Source organism: Amphibalanus amphitrite, unplaced genomic scaffold (genome assembly GCF_019059575.1).
Source record: "Amphibalanus amphitrite isolate SeventyFive unplaced genomic scaffold, NRLGWU_Aamphi_draft 000071F_arrow, whole genome shotgun sequence".
Lineage (NCBI taxonomy): Eukaryota > Metazoa > Arthropoda > Thecostraca > Balanomorpha > Balanidae > Amphibalanus > Amphibalanus amphitrite.
The window spans coordinates 134,521-153,889 of NW_024881567.1; the positions used below are offsets into that span (position 1 = coordinate 134,521).

At 51.0% G+C, this 19,369-nt stretch overlaps 2 protein-coding genes across 2 annotated transcripts in view; both read left to right on the forward strand.

Moving 5' to 3' along the window:
• The window catches only part of LOC122379085 (serine proteinase stubble-like), a 233,830-nt gene that overhangs the window by 73,454 nt on the left and 141,007 nt on the right, over window positions 1-19,369 (forward strand). The gene's annotated exons all lie outside the window — the stretch shown is intronic.
• LOC122379088 lies at window positions 15,000-17,312 on the forward strand. Its single transcript, XM_043361018.1, has 2 exons — window positions 15,000-15,752; window positions 16,925-17,312. The coding sequence occupies exons 1-2, from the start codon at window positions 15,141-15,143 to the stop codon at window positions 17,177-17,179; spliced, it is 867 nt and encodes a 288-aa protein (XP_043216953.1). The 5' UTR covers window positions 15,000-15,140; the 3' UTR covers window positions 17,180-17,312.

Genomic DNA, 19,369 nt, shown 5'->3' on the forward strand with positions numbered 1-19,369 from the left:
TACAGTCCATGAGAGTCTTGTAGGCCGTCTAAGGGCCACTCAGGCCGACAAGAGGCCCCCTCGCACTTGCAGAGGGCCCTGTCGGACCGACGAAGGACCATCTCAGACAAACGAAGGGCCCTTTCAGATCATTTGAGGGCCTCCTCAAACCTATAGAGGCCCCTCAGATCGATAGTGGAGCCGATCTGAGGTCTCCAAACCGACATGGGGTCAGACCAACAGTCAGAAACCAACTGACCAACAGACGACCCCTCAGATGAACAGAGGAGGTCGATGGAGGTTGATGGAGGGCCCCATGGACCGGCAGGGCCCTCAAAACAGCGGAGGGCCTCCCCCAGGTCGGGAGAGGTCCCCTGAGACTGACAGAGGGCCCCTCAAATCGATGAAGGACCTCAAGTGGGAAAAAGCCCCTCCAGTGGACAGAGGCCCTTGGACGAACAAAGGGCCCCTCAGGCCGATCGAGGATCCCTCTCCCTCAGACAGACAGAAGGCCCTCTGGGTCCAAAAGAGGGTCCCTCATGCAAATAGCGGGTCTTTTAAACCAACAGAGGGCCCTTCAGATGTTCTACAATAAAATATGCTTATTTACACATTGATTTTGTGTTGGACCCATCCACACACCGTTGGACCCATCCAATCCACCTGGCCCCCTGGATTCAATAGGGCCCCAAAGCTCTTAAATTGGGACTCCCTTGGTCAAATTCTGGCCACGCAGCTGCGTCAAATGATCCGTGGCAGGAGCCTTTGCGTCGCCAAGACCCCGCTGTGTCAACCAGGGACCCCAATGGCATAGGGGCCCCGGGCTGGGCCCTGGCCCCAACTGGAATAGGGGCCCCTGGACCTCCAGGGGGCATGGCTCCTTTGTCCCCCTCTGGCTACGCCACTGTGGGAGGGGGCGATGTGCTTAGAGCTCCGGGGTAAAATCCAAACGATTCTGTCGGATGTTGCTAGTCGAACGATGTGAAAGGTTAACTTCTTAGACCACACCTTGGCCTTGCCAGGTCAGGTCAAAGCAAAAATGTTGCTGCTTTTTTGCCGCGATCAAGGAATATCGTGTGCTATGTGCGATGCATCGTTGGTGCTGACATTTTGTTATGCGAAATCGGTTGGAGGTGATTGGTGCGGTTCTAGTGACACAAATGACAAGTTTGCACTTCTCGGGGTCAACTCAGGTCCACTCAAGTCAAGTTAACATGGGCTGTTTTCATCCGATACCGCACTTAAAATTGTGTGTGTGTTTGTGTGTATGTATGTTAACCCGTATGTATGTGTGTGGGGTTGGCGTATGAGGTGTGGGGGGTCGTTGGGTAGAGGGGTCAGGGGTTAGGGAGTCATGGGAGTACATCATCAGTTAGAAGGCATTTACTTGGGCATTTACCGCGGCACACGATAGGGCAAAGCTACGATAACTTAAAATCATAATTACTCACTTCTGAATAAAAAAAATCCTGCCACCACCAGGTGTAAACTCGCATTCCTCTTCAAACACAGTTAAATGCCATTCAGTTTCACGTGATATATTTGCACGCAATTTTTCGGGCGGATTCTGAGCTTTTTACTAGTTTTTTTTTCATTATTAAACCATAGACATGGTACAGGACATTAACACAGGATAGAAAAACACGTGGTACGCCCTTCCCCTAGAGCAGCAGTCCTTACAAACTGAACTGAACACACAACGCATCGAACCGTATGCCGCTCCCGCCGGCACCGGCCACTCTAAACTGCAGCCCGTCCGTGTCACACGTCAATTACGTCACTATGCTTTAGCTCTCGCAAGCCATACGGTGACAACGCAAGTTCGACGATTACGCAGTGACGGTAGCACCTTCTGCCAAACGAGCGAGCGTTGACCGTCGCCTCCTTCGTAAGTACTGTCTACAGCACGCGCCTCCTAGCACGCTTACTCCTGCCACTCGCATCCATTTCCCGATCAAACGAGCTCGTCACGCCGTCTCGTCGCGTCCCACTCTGCAGCATGCTCTGCCTCCCGCACACTCACGAAACGCTCAAACTCGAGCAGCGCAATGACCACCGACTTGACAGTGGCAGTGTGATGCGGGACCTTCTTGAGAAGAACCTTCTCGATGTCGTCCAATCTCTTTCTCATGATTTCAGATGGTCCAGTTGTGTCAGATACCTCGTTGAATAGCGACCTCAGCTGCCGCTCCTGCCGAAGGGCCGTCGTTGGCTTCCGCCTCCATCCTTTCTTACAATGGGAGAAGAGGCTGATCAGATCCTCTTCCTTCCCCGCACTGTTCCTCGCACCATCACTGGCGCAGAGACCGTCGAGCAACATCGACTCTAGGGCGTCGGCGACCGCTGCATCTTTCATCTGGCCGCGAGCGGAGCGGTCTGCTACACCGTGGCTTCGCTTGAGATACAGTTGCAGGTGCCGCACGCGAGCACCACACTGGTGGCATGTCAAGATCTTCGGCATCGCAAGTTTCCTGGAAGGAAAGACAGAAATAAAGGACGCTACAAGTTGACTAAACGCAAGAGCAGGGGCATAAAACGGTTGAGCACAGACCTTCAGTGTTGTAGTAACTGATCTTAGAGCATATCCACTTTACGGCGCTGCGCCGACAAATTTATTATAGCTGTTTTGATATGCATTCGCAATTTGTGCATTTTTTTTTTAAGGTCAGGGCACCATGTCATGTTAACCGACCTCACCGCGAAACACGCTTTTCTTAAATTGGCAGCTGCGCCAGGACCAAAGCTATGGATAGAGGATCTTGAAATTTACCGAGACTAGTAAGCACATCAACAGCTACAACATGCATATGTCATATTTTCTATATCATTGACATTTTTCCACAGAGGCCCCATATAGAGATAATCAAAGGTCATACGGTATAATTTAAGGACGTAAGTAATTTTTCACCGATAACCTGTGAAGGAAACGAAGTACAGTATTTAAGAGAAAAAGACGCAGTGGGCGAGATGGAAAGAAAAAGTGGAGGGGAGAGAGGGGCTGACAGAGTGGGAGGGGAGTGGGACACAGACAGAGTGGGAGGGCTCACCGAGTGGTAGGGGAGGAAGGGGCAGACAGTGAGCGAAGGGAGCGGCTGGCAATTGGAGGGGAGAAGGGGATTGGCAGAGTGTGAGGGAGAGAGGTTGACAGAGTGGGAGGAAGAGAAGCTGTCAGTGAGGGGGGAGGCAGGAGCTGATAGAGTGGGAGGGAGAGGAGCTAACAGAGTGGGAGGGGGAGGGGCTGACAGAGTGGGAGAAAGGAGCTGACAGAGTGGGAGGGAGAGGGGCTGACAGTGGGGGAGAGGGGCTGACAGAGCGGGAGGGAGAGGGGCTGACAGAGTGGGAGAGGAGAGGGGCTAGCAGAAAGGGAGGGGACAGAGGGGCTGATAGAGTGAGGGAGAGGGGCTGACAGAGTGGGAGGGAGAGGGGCTGGGAGTGTGAGGGGAGGGAGGAGCTGACAGACTGGGAGGGGAGGACTGACAGAGTGGGAGAAGAGCTGACAGAGTGGGAGAGAGAGGGGCTGACAGAGTGGGAGGGAAAGGGCTGACAGTGGGGGAGGGAGGAGCTGACAGAGTGGGAGGGAAAGGGGCTGACAGAGTGGGAGGGAGAGGGGCTGACAGAATGGGAGAGAGAGGGGCTGACAGAATGGGAGAGAGATGGGCTGACAGAGTGAGAGAGACAGGGGCTGGCAGAGTGGGAGAGGAGGGCGGGGCTGACAGTGGGGGAGGGGGAGGGGCTGGGAGTGTGAGGTTACAGAGAAGCTGACAGAGTGGGAGGGGAGGGCTGACAGACAGAGTGGAAGGGAGAGGGGCTGACAGTGGGGAGGGAGAGGGAGAGTGGGAGGGGAGGGCTGACAGACAGAGTGGAAGGGAGAGGGGCTGACAGTGGGGAGGGAGAGGGGCGGGACTGACAGAGTGACTGAGTGGGAGGGGACAGAAGGGCTGACATAATGGGATGGGAGGTGCAGACAGATTGGGAGGGGAGGGAAATGAATGAGAGGGGAAGGGGGCAACAAAGTGGGAGTTGAGGTATGGGCTGACAGAGTGCGGGAGGGAGGAGGTGACAGAGTGGGAGGGAGAGGAGCTGACATGGGGGAGAGAGTAGCTGACAGAGTGGAGGGAGAGGGGCTGAAAGTGGGGGAAGGAACAGCTGACAGAATGGGAGGGAGAGGGGCTGACAGTGGGAGAGGGGGAGGGGCTGGGAGTGTGAGGGAGAAGAGCTGACAGAGTGGGAGGGAGAGGAGCTGACAGAGTGGGAGGGAGAGGGCTGACAGTGGGGGAGGGAGGAGCTGACAGAGTGGGAGGGAGACAGAGTGGGAGGGTGAGGAGCTGACAGAGTGGGAGAGAGAGTGGCTGAAAGTGGGGGAGGGAGGAGCTGACAGAGTGGGATAGAGAGGGGCTGACAGAGTGGGAGAGTGGGAGGGGACAGAAGGGCTGACAAAATGGGATGGGAGGTGCAGACAGAGTGAAAGGGGAGGAAAATGAATGAGAGGGGAAGGGGCCAACAACGTGGGAGTTGAGGTATGGGCTGACAGAGTGAGAGTGGGAGGAGGCGACAGAGTGGGAGGGAGAGGAGCTGACAGAGTGGGAGGGAGATGTGCTGACATGGGGTAGAGAGTAGCTGACAGAGTGGAGGGAGAGGGGCTGAAAGTGGGGAAGGAAAAGCTGACAGAGTGGGAGGGAGAGGGGCTGACAGTGGGGGAGGGGGAGGGGCTGGCAGAAAGGGAGGGGACAGAGGGGCTGACAGAGTGGGAGGGAGAGGGGCTGACAGAGTGGGAGTGTGAGGGGAGGGAGGAGCTGACAGAGTGACAGAGAGAGGGCAGGGCTGACAGTGGGGGAGGGGGAGGGGCTGGGAGTGTGAGGTTGCAGAGGTGCTGACAGAGTGGGAGTGGAGGGCTGACAGACAGAGTGGGAGGGAGAAGAGCTGACAGAGTGGGAGGGAGAGGAGCTGACAGAGTGGGAGGGAGAGGAGCTGACAGAGTGGGAGGGAGAGGGCTGACAGTGGGGGAGGGAGGAGCAGACAGAGTGGGAGGGAGACAGAGTGGGAGGGTGAGGAGCTGACAGAGTGGGAGAGAGAGTGGCTGAAAGTGGGGGAGGGAGGAGCTGACAGAGTGGGAGGAAGAGGGGCTGACAGTGGGGGAGGGAGGAGCTGACAGAGTGGGAGGGAGAGGGGCTGACAGAGTGGGAGGGTGGGAGGGGACAGAAGGGCTGACATAATGGGATGGGAGGTGCAGACAGAGTGGGAGGGGAGGGAAATGAATGAGAGCGGAAAAGGCCAACAAAGTGGGAGTTGAGGCGGGCTGACAGAGTGGGAGTGGGAGGAGGTGACAGAGTGGGAGGGAGAGGTGCTGACATGGGGCAGATAGGAGCTGACAGAGTGGGAGGGAGAGGGGCTGAAAGTGGGGGAAGGAGGAGCTGACAGAGTGGGAGGGAGAGGGGCTGACAGAGTGGGAGAGGAGGGGAGGGCTGACAGTGGGGGAGGGGAGGGGCTGGGAGTGTGAGGTTACAGAGGAGCTGACAGAGTGGGAGGGGAGGGCTGACAGACAGAGTGGGAGGGAGAGGGGCTGACAGACAGAGTGGGAGGGAGAGGGGCTGACAGAGTGGGAGGGAGAAGAGCTGACAGAGCGGTAGGGGGAGGGGCTGACAGAGTGGGAGGGAGAGGGGCTGACAGTGGGAGGGAGAGGAACTGACAGAGTGGGAGGGAGAGGGGATGACATTGGGGAGGGGAGGGCGGGACTGACAGAGTGACAGAGTGGGATTGGCCAGAAGGGCTGACATAATGGGATGGGAGGTGCAGACAGAGTGGGTGGGGAGGAAAATGAATGAGAGGGGAAAGGGCCAACAAAGTGGGAGTTAAGGTATGGGCTGACAGAGTGAGAGTGGGAATGGGCTGACAGTGTCGGAGGGGGAGATGCTTACAGTGTGGGAGGAGGAGGGTCTGGCAGAAAGGGAGGGGAAAGAGAGGCTGACAGAGTAAGAGAGGAGGCAGGGGCTGACAGAGTGGGAGTAAGAGGGACTGACAAAGTGAGAGGGAGAGGAGCTGACAGAGGGGGAAGGACAGTGGCTGAAAGTGGGGGAGGGAGGAGCTGACAGAGTGGGAGGGAGAGGGGCTGACAGTGGGTGAAGGAGGAGCTGACAGAGTGGGAGAGAGAGGGGCTGACAGAGTGGGAGAGGAGAGCAGGGCTGATAGTTGGGGAGGGGGAGGGACTGACAGTGGGGGGGGGCTGACAGTGGGGGAGGGGGAGGGGCTGGGAGTGTGAGGTTACAGAGCAGCTGACAGAGTGGGAGGGGAGGGCTGACAGACAGAGTGGGAGGGAGAAGAGCTGACAGAGTGGGAGGAAGGAGCTGACAGAGTGGAGGGAGAGGGGCTGACAGAGTGGGAGGGAGGGGAGCTGACAGAGTGGGAGGGAGAGGGCTGACAGTGGGGGAGGGAGGAGCTGACAGAGTGGAGGGAGAGGGGCTGACAGTGGGGGAGGGAGAGTGGCTGAAAGTGGGGAAGGGAGGAGCTGACAGAGTGGGAGGGAGAGGGCTGACAGTGGGGGAGGGAGGAGCTGACAGTGGGAGAGATGGGCTGACAGAGTGGGAGAGGAGGGCAGGGCTGACAGTGGGGGAGGGGGAGGGGCTGAGAGTGTGAGGTTACAGAGGTGCTGACAGAGTGGGAGTGGAGGGCTGACAGACAGAGTGGGAGGGAGAAGAGCTGACAGAGTGGGAGGGAGAGGAGCTGACAGAGTGGGAGAGAGAGGGGCTGACAGTGGGGGAGGGAGGAGCTGACAGAGTGGGAGGGAGGAGCTGACAAAATGGAGTGAGAGGGGCTGAGAGTGTGGGAGGGAGAGGAGCTGACAGAGTGGGAGAGAGAGAGGGCTGACAGTGGGGGAGGGAGGAGCTGACAGAGTGGGAGGGAGACAGAGTGGGAGGGAGAGGAGCTGACAGAGTGGGAGGAAGAGGGGCTGACAGTGGGGGAGGGAGGAGCTGACAGAGTGGGAGGGAAAGGGGCTGACAGTGGGGGAGGGAGAGGGGCTGACAGAGTGGGAGAGGAGGGCAGGGCTGACAGTGGGGAGGGGGAGGGGCTGGGAGTGTGAGGTTACAGAGCAGCTGACAGAGTGGGAGGGGAGGGCTGACAGACAGAGTGGGAGGGAGGTCAGGTCATGAAACAGGATTGAGTAATACATACCTTGAGATTATATCGCTGACCCAAAGAACGCCTGTCGCCCATACACTGACACAACCAAGGCCATGTACCCACACAACAGAACCTTCTAAGCAAGGAGACGCTACAACGACCTGCGCCACGGAACGATCATCTGCGCCAGACCGGCCGCGCCATCACGCGGCCGGCGAACGCTGCCCGACATGGACTCTGTGCCCATATGGACGGCATGAAGGAATAACTTCAAGCATACAAAGAAACACAATGTCGGTCAAATGTGCAGTTCCAAAGTGCACCCTCATTAAGTTTTCCGAAATCGACAGACTGCTCCTAGTATCGACATAGCATGTCGAGTTAAAGTGCATGACTGTGCAGTTTCCCCCCAAAAAGTGGAGAAATATGTCCCGACGCCAAAACATCTCACGTTAAGACTATTCATTGTTTGTTATAACTGCATGCAATTAAATAATTCTACGTCAATTCTGTATACACTCACCATCGAAAAAATGTTTTAGCGCCACTATGAAACGAATCACAGCTAAAAACTCTTAGCTTTTTTTAAGTGCAATTCGTCGGGTTGAAGCGCACTCATACGTCACAGGTCACGTGACTGCGCTTATAACCGATTCCGGCGTCCAGGGAGTGACCTGGAATCCAAAGAAAGTTAACGCATTTTCCATTATTTGACAATGTGTGCAGTTTGTTATAGATGAGTATGAGAATATGAGATGACGGAATGTTCACTTGTAAGGACTGAGCTACTGATTTCGAATCTGTGCAAATCATCGTCTTTATCCAAGGTCTTTCGTCAACTAAATAAACTGCTTTTAAAACTGCATGAAGCTCCGCTATGAAAGTTGTTGTGCCATCTGGAAGACGAGTTTGGATGGAAAAGTTGTTTTCGGGGTCATATACAGCATTGGAAACATGATCACCAGATTTTGAGCCGTCGGTGAAGAGGAAATGGAAAGTCGAGTGTTCGCGCCGCAACAGGTTAAATTTATGTTGTATCTCGTTGTCTGTAACAGTGACTTTTGGACAATCAAGAAGAAACGAGACCTTCCAAGACCTGTCTACCCATGGAGGGGTGGAAAGCAGCGGTAGTTGAGGAATGCTTGGCCGAGTGAAGTTTATTTCGGAGCAGAACTTCTTTATTCTGGATGCTATTGTGAGGCCGGATCTTCGTTCCGCTGGACCAAGGTAATTGTGGTGTATTGACGGTAATGTCTTAAGTGCATTAAAAGCATTGTGGTTTGGGTGTGACATGATTTTACTTGAATATCGCAATGTTTGTTCGATGCGTCTGAACCGCAACGGTGATATGACTGCTTCAACTTGTAGCGATGAAATAGGAGAGGTTTTCATAGCACCAATTGCGATTCGAATAAATGCATTCTGTATGATATCTAGTTTTTTCATTGCACCTTCACATCCTCCTGCATATACTGTGCAACCATATTCTATGATTGGTAGTACTAAGGATTTATACAATTGCAGAAGTGTTCGGCGATCAGCCCCGAAATCGGCGCCAGCTACGCATCGGAATAAATTCATTCTTCTATTGCATTTTGTTTTCACATATGCTACGTGTTTCATCATTGATAGCCTATTATCAAGAACTATTCCAAGGTATTTGAATGAATTTACCCGCGGTATTACATGTCCGGATAAACGCAAAGTACATTCTTCTAACATTCGATTGTTTTTTGTAAATACCATTACAGCAGATTTTGTAGGAGAGAAAATGCAGCCATTTTTTAAAGACCAGTCATCTAGACTGTTCAACGCATCTTGCAGACGTGGAACAGAATGTGCTGGATCCCTGTCTGTGCACCATATCGCACAATCATCTGCAAACAATGAGTGTTGGATGTCTGGAGATATTTGGTCAAAAATGTCATTGATCATAACGTTGAAAAGTAAAGGAGATAAGCAGCTGCCTTGTGGTAGGCCATTTTCGAACGAAAAAGTGTTGGACAAAATTGACCGAAAGCGTACTTGAAATCTGCGGTCACCAGTCAAAAAGCCCACCAAATATTGCGCAAGGTGTCCACGTATGCCGATTTTGTGGAGTTTGCAAAGCAAGGTGGGTCGGTGCACCATGTCATATGCGCGGGTAATATCCAGGAAGACAGCAGAGGTATGTTTTTTAAATTTAAATCCCTTCCGTATATCCGTTTCTAACCGAATGATGTGATCTAGGGTACTGTGATATTTTCTGAATCCACTTTGATATTTGGAGAGAAGTTGATTGTTTTCCAAAAACCATTCCAAGCGTTTTTTAACCATCCGTTCAAATATCTTGCCAAAGCAGCTTGTGAGAGAAATGGGACGATAATTTGCCGGGTCTTGTCGATTTTTTCCTGGTTTTGGCAAAGCGATGATGATAGCCTCCTTCCATGCTTCAGGAAAAACTTGCTTTACCCATAATTCGTTGAATGTGCATAAAATAAACTGCAGAGTGCTGCTCGGAAGATGTCGGAAAAACTGATAATGCAATTGATCGGGTCCAACTGATGTATTCCCGGTCGAGTCAATTGCATTTTGGAGTTCTGACATCGTAAACAAAGTGTTATATTCTTCATTGTTTTCTGATCTAAATCCATTTGCTGGCAGACGAGAATGTTGCTGAGCATATTCAATAAAACCAGCCCGATAATGCCGTGAAGCACTACATCGAGCTAATGTGTGGGCAATCGTATCAACTACTTCTTGCGGTTGCGTTATATTTGTATTGTTGACGTGTAAGACTGGAAGGGAATGAAAACTTCTTTTGCCTGATAATGAACGAACTAAATTCCACACCTTACTTAATGGAGTTTGATAATTGAGCTGAGCGAGGAAGGACCTCCAAGAAGCTTTCTTTGCCTCTCTGATTATTTTCCTACACCTAGCTCTTTCTTGGTTGCGAAGGAGAAGAGTGGTATTGTTTCTATGTCGTAAGTATAAACGAAAAGCTCGTTTGCGTTTTGCTATAGCCTGAGCCACATTTTGGGACCACCATGGGACTCGTTTGTGTTTTGTTGAATATGTTGTCTTTGGGATGGCTTCTTCAGCTGCTGTCAAAATGGTGTCAGTAAGGAAATTGATTCCTTGTTCTGGAGATTGAAATTGGTCGTTATCAATGTTACAAAAAGCTTCAAACTTAACCCAGTCTGCTTTTTTTAGGTTCCAGCGAGGAACAAAAGCAGATGTTGCATCGGCCTCCGAATGGAAGGTCGTCTGCAGTTTAATCGGATAGTGGTCACTATGATGAATGTCACCATCCACCTGCCAATCAAAGAAAGTTGCTATTTGTGGAGAGCAAATAGATAGATCAATGGCCGATTCACTATTGTGTGCGAGAGAAAAGTGAGTATTATCTCCCTTATTTAGAAGAACAAGCTGATGTAAATCCAGAAACCGCTCAACTACTTCGCCGCGCTCATCGGAGACTCGAATGTTCCGACCCCACATTGGATTGTGGGCGTTGAAGTCGCCAAGTAAGAGAAATGGATGCTGAAACTGTGCTATGATTTGGTTAAGATGCCTTTCTAGTGTATGATTATCTGTGTTCGGAGGAATATAAATAGAACAAATATCTATATTGCGACCGTTCAAACGAACTGTACAAGCGACTGCTTGTAACTGTGTATTGAGGGGTATTTGCTGATGAACGAAATCATTATTGATGTAGAGTGCAGTACCGCCATGGCGTCTCTCGCCATCTGTCTCGTCATAGCGGTATAGAGAGTAGTTGAATAAAGAAAAGTTGTAGGGGTCTGTTGGAAGAAGCCAAGTTTCTTGCAAAGCAATAACGATGGGTGCTAGAAGTAAAAAGAACATTTTGCTTTCGGCCCAGTTCGAAACTAGGCCTCGGCAGTTCCACTGGAGTAGGCTGTTTATTGTTGTTCTAAGAGTGAGTATCTGTTTGTAGCAGCACGACGGGGCGAAGCCCAACTTGACGCACGGTTGTGGCCCATTGACACTCTGATAGGAGGACGTGACGTGCGAGCGCTTGACGACTGACTATCCTTTGATGGAGGCTGGGGTCGGGAATCTTTCGACCGCTGGACCCTCTTCCAGTCTGTGGTGGAGCGACCAGCTCCGGTAGAGGGCTTTGGCTTCTGGGCGATCTCCTGTGAGATCTCGGGCTGCGATTCAAGAGGGGAGGAAGGCATCGGGTCACCAAAAATGGTCTCCGTCGCGTCGTTGGTGTTCGTAGATGTGGTCGTAGATGCAGTCAGGGACTTCAGACACTGAAGAGGGGGGAGTGCTGAGATCGGTTCAGTCTGAGTGCTGCATGAGGTGGTCTCTGTACGGGCGGCCTTGGCATAAGACCGACCAGGAGCCGGAGTGGCTGTTTCGGCTTCCACACGGCGACGAGCGTCGGGGTACGAGCAGCCGGACTGAGCTTTGATCTCACAGATACGCTTTTCCTTCTTCCACGTGGGGCACTGTGAGGACGAGACTGAGTGCTCGGGGCTACCACAGCTCAAGCAAGAGACTGGCTTAGTGCATTCGGAGTTCTCATGAGGAGCCTCACCACATCTCTGACAGCGAGCAGCCTGGCGACAAGTGGAGCTACCATGTCCAAATCGTTGGCACTTGAAGCATCGGAGTGGATTTGGGATGAACACCCGGACATCTTTTTTGAGCCAGCCGATGGCTATCTTTTCGGGCAGGGTCGTGTTGTCGAAGGTGAGAACCAGCAAGCTGGTGTCCCGTCGCTGGCCATCACGGAAGGTAGTCAGTCGTCGGATGTGGGACACTCCCTCTCCTCTCAGCTCGGACAAGATCTCAGCTTCGGACATGTGGCGGAGTTCGGGGGCGAAAATCGTGCCTTTAGAGGAGTTGCGAGCCTGGTGGAGAGAGACTGTCACCTTCTGACCACAGAACATGGTTGTCTTCAGGAGTGCTTTCGTGTCCCTTCGATTGTGTGTTTTGATGACGAGAGTGCCGTTAGCTGGAGCTTCTATGTCTTGGCCATGCTGTCCACAGATAGCAGCGATCTGCTTCTGAGGCCAGAAAACGTTAATCTTCCGGAAAGAGAAGTCGCTATCGGTAGCCTTAACAACCAGAAAGGAGCCGTCGAGAGACAAGTACGGTTCGAGTGGAGAGCGATCAACCGAATCACAGGCAGGTGCGTTGGCCAAGTTCGTGCGCGGGTCAGAGCTCCGGGAGTGGTCGGTGGACGGGCGAGGGTCATGGCTCCGGGCGAGGTCGGTAGACGAGCGAGGGTCAGAGTGCCGGGCGGGGTCAGAGGTCAGGTCAGCGGTCAGGGCGTGGTCAGTGGACGAGCGAGGGTCGGTACCGGGTAGATCAGTCGAAGGGTGGGTAGAGGAGGGAGGGTTAACGGTCGGGCGGGAGTCGGTATCCATGGCAGAGGGAGGAGTCGGATTCAGAGGGGAGTCAGAGTCGGAATCGGATAAGGAGTCGGATAGCGGGCGCTGACGGCGCCGCTTCCCCATCGTGGGGCAACTGGATGCGGTTGTGGGCAGTGAAGGAGAGTGGGTGGGACAACTGGTAAAAGGTTGGATGTGAGGGGTGGGGACGCGCGTAGGAGAGCTCTCAGAACAAACCCGTGAAATGCCAGTCGCTGAGCGAACTAACGATCACCTTAGCCTGTGGTTGTATTTCGCCACAAAATCGAGACATATATAGTTTTACATACGAACTTAGTTATCTAGTATTGCACACATGTTGGCGAGAACAACGAATGCAATAAACGAATACATATGGTTTTTAATATACACATAGCCAATGCAGCTGTCCAAACAATACAGCAGTTAAAGCGAACGGAACGTTAAAAGGGGAGCGCATAACTTAATCGAAGGCTTTAGCAATTTAGAGACTGGTAAAAGCGACACCTATTAGCAAAACTGTAACTCGCGGTTCACAGCATCTAGCGGTGACCGGCAGAGGCAACGGCCGACAGAAGCACATGGCTACACTGCTCTCCTAATTCAGTGAACTTTTTATGGCTATATCAGCAAAACATTGTTTTCAGCGCTTTTTCCTGCCCCATTCCTTCTGAAACCTGGAACCGCTTATTCCATTTACTCCTGCCATCTGACGATGGTCGTGCTGACTACTAGTTCCGGCGCTAGTTACTGCTCCAGTTTTGCACCCGGCACAAACTCAGGCGGCACCAGGCCGTGGCTCGACCATGGGGAGGGTCGGACCGAGCCGACTGCCTGGGGCGCGGTTAGATCGGACGCCCTGCTGGGGAAGGGGACGGGAGTGAGGGGGAGGGGAGAAGGTGGTCACGTGGTCCGTCCAAGCTCGCAGACGACCTGTCTTGCGCTCAGCCATGTTCCGTGATCCAAAATGGCACGAGAGCTGTGGAATGCCTGGAGGAGACGCTTCGAAAGCGAACTTCAGCAGCACTAATTTACCATATTCTGTGGAGATAAATTAATATTATCTTAATGCAGGAAAAAATTGTATGCCCAAGCTGTATAAGCTGTATCTTTTTAAAAGTTGTAAATATAATTATTTTTAGGGACATATAGGTTTCGTATACACAGTGAATTGTGTTACAATAAGCCGTTTCGCTGTTATGGTTACTAACTGAAGAGTTATCCTATTTTCTCACAGGGACTGACAATACAATAACAATACGAATAAAACCACACGTTTCGCACAAAAAAGTGCCTCCGTCAGTGGCAAGAAATAAGTAATTAGGCATACATGTTTTCTTTCGATAAAATCGATGTAGTAGTTATCTTTATTTTTTTAAAAGATATATTTTCAGCAGTTTTTTAAAGTAACCATCCCACCTTAACATTAGTTTTGAGTTGAGATAGCCAAATTGGTGGCCATGGCCTGCAAATACCGCGGTTTGGGCACTCACAACATCGAAAAATGCTTTAATTCGGAGATATGGAATTTCAAACTTGCAGTTTTCGGATTCTAAGGGGCTAATGCATTGAGATGCTCCCTTAGAATTTGTGACGTCAGCGGTGATCTAACGATTTTAAAACCTTATACTAACATCTTTGTAAAGCAGTGGTGGTATATGCTATTTGCGCGCAACATCTGCCGCGAACGCCGCACTTCCAAAATGAAGTCGCTAGGAACAGCGGAGATCCCAAAAAAGTAAACAAAAGTAAAAGTCTAATATCTTGAAAACCGGTGAATATTTTTCGGTGAAATTTGGTAGATATTCGTTTTTGCTCTTTCTGAATCGAGCGACATCACTTGCATGTCAATTCATTAACTTTTTTGAAGGTGGGAGGGTCCCTTTAAGCACATCATGGAAGCTTATAAACATTTGTGTATTTTATCGGCAACCCGGCTGGCCAGACCGAGACGGTGCCGCATTTAGTTCTCATCGATGTTAAACCTATATGTACACTTATTTATTTTTCTCCACTGACGAAGGCACGTTGTTGTCCGAAACGTTTGGTTTTATTCACATTGTTTTTATATTGTCATTGTCCGTGAGAAAAACATACTAATATGGACTGGTCTCAGTTCATATAGAAATTGTTGCACATTCATCAACACAGATAAAATGAATATTAGCCCTCACCACACACATAAGTAGAGGTAAGTAGACCGCGCCCCCTGTTTTTCATCAATAAATCGCGGCAAAGCCAAGGATGGCGCCGATTCTTTGGTGCCCTGGAGTTCATCAATTTTACAACTTCCCGGAAAATTAAATAGCCCTTATCATTTTTGCTTCTTGTCTGAGAATTTTAAATCCCTGAACCAAATTACCTTTAACCTGTAATTATTTTTCTCAAGATCATGTCAGGCCAGAATAGCAATTGAAAGTCAGCGCACATCTTCTGTGCGTTTCCATAGTCGTTTCGTGATTAGCAACGTGACAACATGTGAAATATACTATACTATCTAATGTTTGTCTCATTGACCGTAGTTGCGGCGCCCGCCACGGGCGGCGCTGGCCCGGCGAGCGGCGGTGACCCGACCGCTCGCCGGGTCAGTCTGGGCGCGTGCTCCGCCGAGTCACGTCCGCAGTGAGCAGTGAGTAGCCGCCGGTATTCGAGGCGGCTACGAGCCAATCCGTGCGGATGGCGGAAGTGGAGGAGCTCAAGTGTCAGGTGGCCTCTATCTCAGAGAGGTTTGACCGGCTCGAGGGTCTCGTCGAGAAGATCTCGAAACAGCTAAGTGCTTCTCAGTGCACAGAGCAAAGCGATAAAGACGACAATGTCGGTCGTCGACAGGTCGTCCCTGACGAGCAGCAGCATCAAGTGATGCCAAGTGCCGTGCTGGGTTCATTCAGCGAAGTGCAGGCCGAATTTCGGGCCATTCGCGACAGCGTCGCCAAGGTGAAGCTACCGCCAGACCTGTTGGTTGGCGACAGTCGTGCGGGCGTCAGCAGGGCAGACCTGCCGAGATTCAACATCATACAGAAGTCGGCGCGCTATCAGGAGACGGTACTCAAGCTCCTGTCCGCCTGCGATCCGGAGGACGCGGCGCTCAACCAGGTATCGGCTGTCAGCCTGGCACACCTGCGTTACCTGCAGGAGGAGTACACGCAACTTCTGGTATCAGCCCAGTTCGACGACGGGACGGCAAAGCTGTTTTCTACGCTACAGCAAAATCCGGCAGCTTTCACGCCGAACTCCCTCGAGAACCTTCAGCGAGCCGTGACCATCGCCGGGGCTCGGCAATCTCACCAGGTCAGTGGATCACGTGGTAGGGGATCTTTCCCGGCGTGGCGAGGCGCCCGCGGGCCCGGCCGCGGCTTCCAGTACGGCCCCCGGCGGGGTGGCGGTCCAGGGTTCCAGCCAGCGGACTGGGGTCAGCCACGTGACCGGTCTGACCTCGACCTGTCTCGTGGACGAGTTCAGCCCGGGAGGGGCTCGGGAGTGACATATGATAACTGACCGGAGTCTGTTCTACGCGTGTGAACAATGGGGCTCAACGTAGCAGCGTGGGAGCGCATCGGCGCTAACAGTGTAGTGATAGACTGGATTGCAAATGGTGTGCGTATTCCGTTCTCGTCCGAGCCAGAGCCGCGATTGTTTCAGAATCCCTCATTTGATAGTGCTCAGCGTAGGTTTCTCGATGCTGAACTGTCCGATTTGGTGCAAAAAGGTGTTGTGTCGGAGGTTCATGATGTGCCGTTGTGTGTCTCAGCGCTGAAAGTTGTTCCGAAAAAGAATGGTAAGCATCGTCTGATATGTGATCTGAGATATATTAATGCGCATTGTGATGTCCCACATTTTTCTTCTGAGAACGTGTCTGTGCTTGCCGAAGTTATGCGAGATAACGAGTGCGCAGTTACTATAGATCTAAAAGATGGGTTCTACCATTTTCCCGTTCATCCGTCGTTTAGAAAGTACCTCGGCTTCGCGTACGGAGGGCGCTGGTTCGTCTGGAATCGTTTGCCGTTCGGCTGGGCCAATTCTCCGTATTATTTTCACAAGTGCATTCGAGTCGTGATAGAATACCTGAGGCGCGATCATCACATGTCAATCATGGCGTATGTTGACGATTTTTTACTGGCCGCTCCCAAGTCACAGATATCGCAGCACTTACAAATTTGCATGGATACTTTTCGCGCGCTGGGACTGCATATAAATAGTCAGAAGTCGTCGCTCGAGCCTTCCGAGCAGGTTACCTACCTGGGTTTTGATATCCGCTGCGCAGCCGCTGACCGGCCGCCGGTTATTACCGTTCCTAAATCGAAGGTTGCAAAACTAAATCAGGATATTTCTCGCGCGCTGAAACGGACACATATTTCAGCTCGAGTTTTAGCTCGCATAGCAGGACGCTGCATCAGCATGCTGGCGGCGGTGTTTCCTTGCAAGCTGAAGCTGCGGAACGTTTATCGGCTTTTAAATTCCAGGCGATCGTGGGAAGACTTGCTGCTGTGGACGGACGAGGCAGTAGCGGACTTGCGGTGGTGGATCGAGTCGCTGGACGGCTGGAACGGCAGGGTGCTGCTGCCGCCGGCACCGTTCGATGTGCAGCTGAGCACGGACGCGTCGGCTTCCGGCTGGGGAGCGCTGCTCTCCGATCCGGCGGGCAAAGCCGCTTCCGGATTTTGGACCGTCTCGGTGAGCCACGAATCGTCCAACTTTCGGGAGAGGAAGGAGACTGAGAGGTAGAAATGTGTGCAGAGAGGATTATGGTGTGTTACTGCGGCGTGTAGTCGGCGACGCTCCAGACAAGTGCATTATGTTTATTGTTTTGAACAATACATGTTCATTCCGCCCGTGTCGGGCGCCAGCAACGTTGGTTTTCTGAAATTGTTGTGGGTGCCAAGGTCACGTGAAACTCAGGTTAAGGTCACTTACTTGAAATGATCTCGGTTAACTTCCTTAAATTTACACCTTTTTACTGTGGTTTTTAGGAAGTGTTGGTTTGAAATTTAGCACCCATTTTAGCATTTGAAAACTAGGCATACTTAGGTATCAGTTATAGTGCCTATGCAATATGTTGCAAGGCTGTAAGTGCTGGTTAACATTCTATGGATAGCCGGCAGAACGCCTAATGGGTGATCTGTCGTGACCCGTCCTACCCCAAATGCTTTGATACATCCGCTTTGATCAAAGCAAGTGCAAATTCGGAGTCAGAAGCAAGCCAAGTCCCAGCAAACTTTACTTGTAGAAATTCTAGCAGGACCCAATTTTCCGTGCTTTTGGGTTATTAACCTGATCTGGGAGGTCAACCAGTGACCTAGGATCTCAGCATTGACCAGGACATAAAAATAATTGGCTTTTTCTCGTCAGCGATGACCAGGACCCTCAAATCATCGGATTTCTCTCGTCACGAGCAGCTCGCTCTTTTTTTATTTTTCAGCGAAGCTCTGGCTCTTTTTATCAAGGGCCGAATGGCTGAGGGTTTCTTCGCCCCTCCGCTACATGTAAGACGCTGAAAAGAAATGCCTAAATGGGTGAGGGTTAAAACTTATATATCGATTGGTTTTTAAGTGCCGAATCCCGAAGCACTTTAATTTACTTCGATATCAGTTTTTAAGACCAACGAGCTCGAATACTATAACTTCTTGAACAATGTAAGCACCACATAAAATGAATCGTGAGAGAAGCGGCTGAAGATTAAGGAGCTATGAGACACTTAATAAAAAACGGCATAGATTAGAAACTGCACCTAACTTGCACTGGTTTTTAAACCTTTTAGTTGCAGACTGGTAGATTAATTTTAGGACTGATTTCAGCTGATGCTCAAATGGAGCTATTCATTCGTTCATTCATGCGACCATCCAATTCCATTCATAAAAGAAACCAGTGACAAAATTGTTCATTTTAGATAAGTGTGAAATACAAACTCAATAAAAGTTTAATGATACGGCAAATTTGACAGCTTTTATAATGAACAGACAAATAACTTAAACGAATCAAGGTTGAGAGCCCCAAATAGGGGAGAGTGAGGTAAGATGAGCCAAGGGGCAAGTTTAGCCACCCCATGTTTCTCAGCTCCTATGGCGCTAATTGACTTGAGCTTCCATGTGCCGTTGGCTTACGATGCTGCAGTCTTTCACGTGAGACGGCAACGTTCTCACGCTCAGCACCCGGTAACATGTGGTATCGCCCCTGATAACTAAGACATGTTTTGCCCTTAAAATGAGATGGTTGTTATCTGCCGTGCATGGCTATTTTCCTTAGGGGGTGTCATTAATCGAAAATGGCCACGGGTGGGGCAAGATGAGCCATTTTCACCTGGGGGAAGATGAGCCGGATAAGCCATTGTTATCTCCGCTGTCGAAAACCAAACTGAGATGCGCTTGTTTCTGCTGAATAAAAATGGTAGGAAATTGTTTTTCTTTGTTGATTACACAAGTTGTAAGTGATTTGCAGATTATCTGAAGGATAAAATGATTTCTTCCGTGATAAAAAACTTGAGTTATTGGAAGGCTTAAAACAGTCACTTTTTGGAGAAAAAAACTTTGCCATAAGTATGTATGCCATGGAGTAAATAAAAGAGACCACTCTTCGCCGCGCCCGGGAAAAGAAGAGGTTCGCTTTTTCTATCCATGCTCAACTTTCCCCACGACGTGTCACAACTTACCCCGCCCATGGGGTAAGCTGATCAACGTGCAAGATGATTTTTGACGTAGCCTTTCAGTATAAAAATAAGCGGTATGAAACATTTCTGGCCACCATTACATGCGCAATGACCACTCTGTCCATCCAACCCGTAAACGCAGAAAAATGATCAGTAAGAACTATTGAGCTCGAACCAAGGTGACGAATCGATTTATGGGTATGCAGGATGACTAACGATGCCACTTTTTGACTTCTTATGTCAAATAAATTCCATCATCTGGATA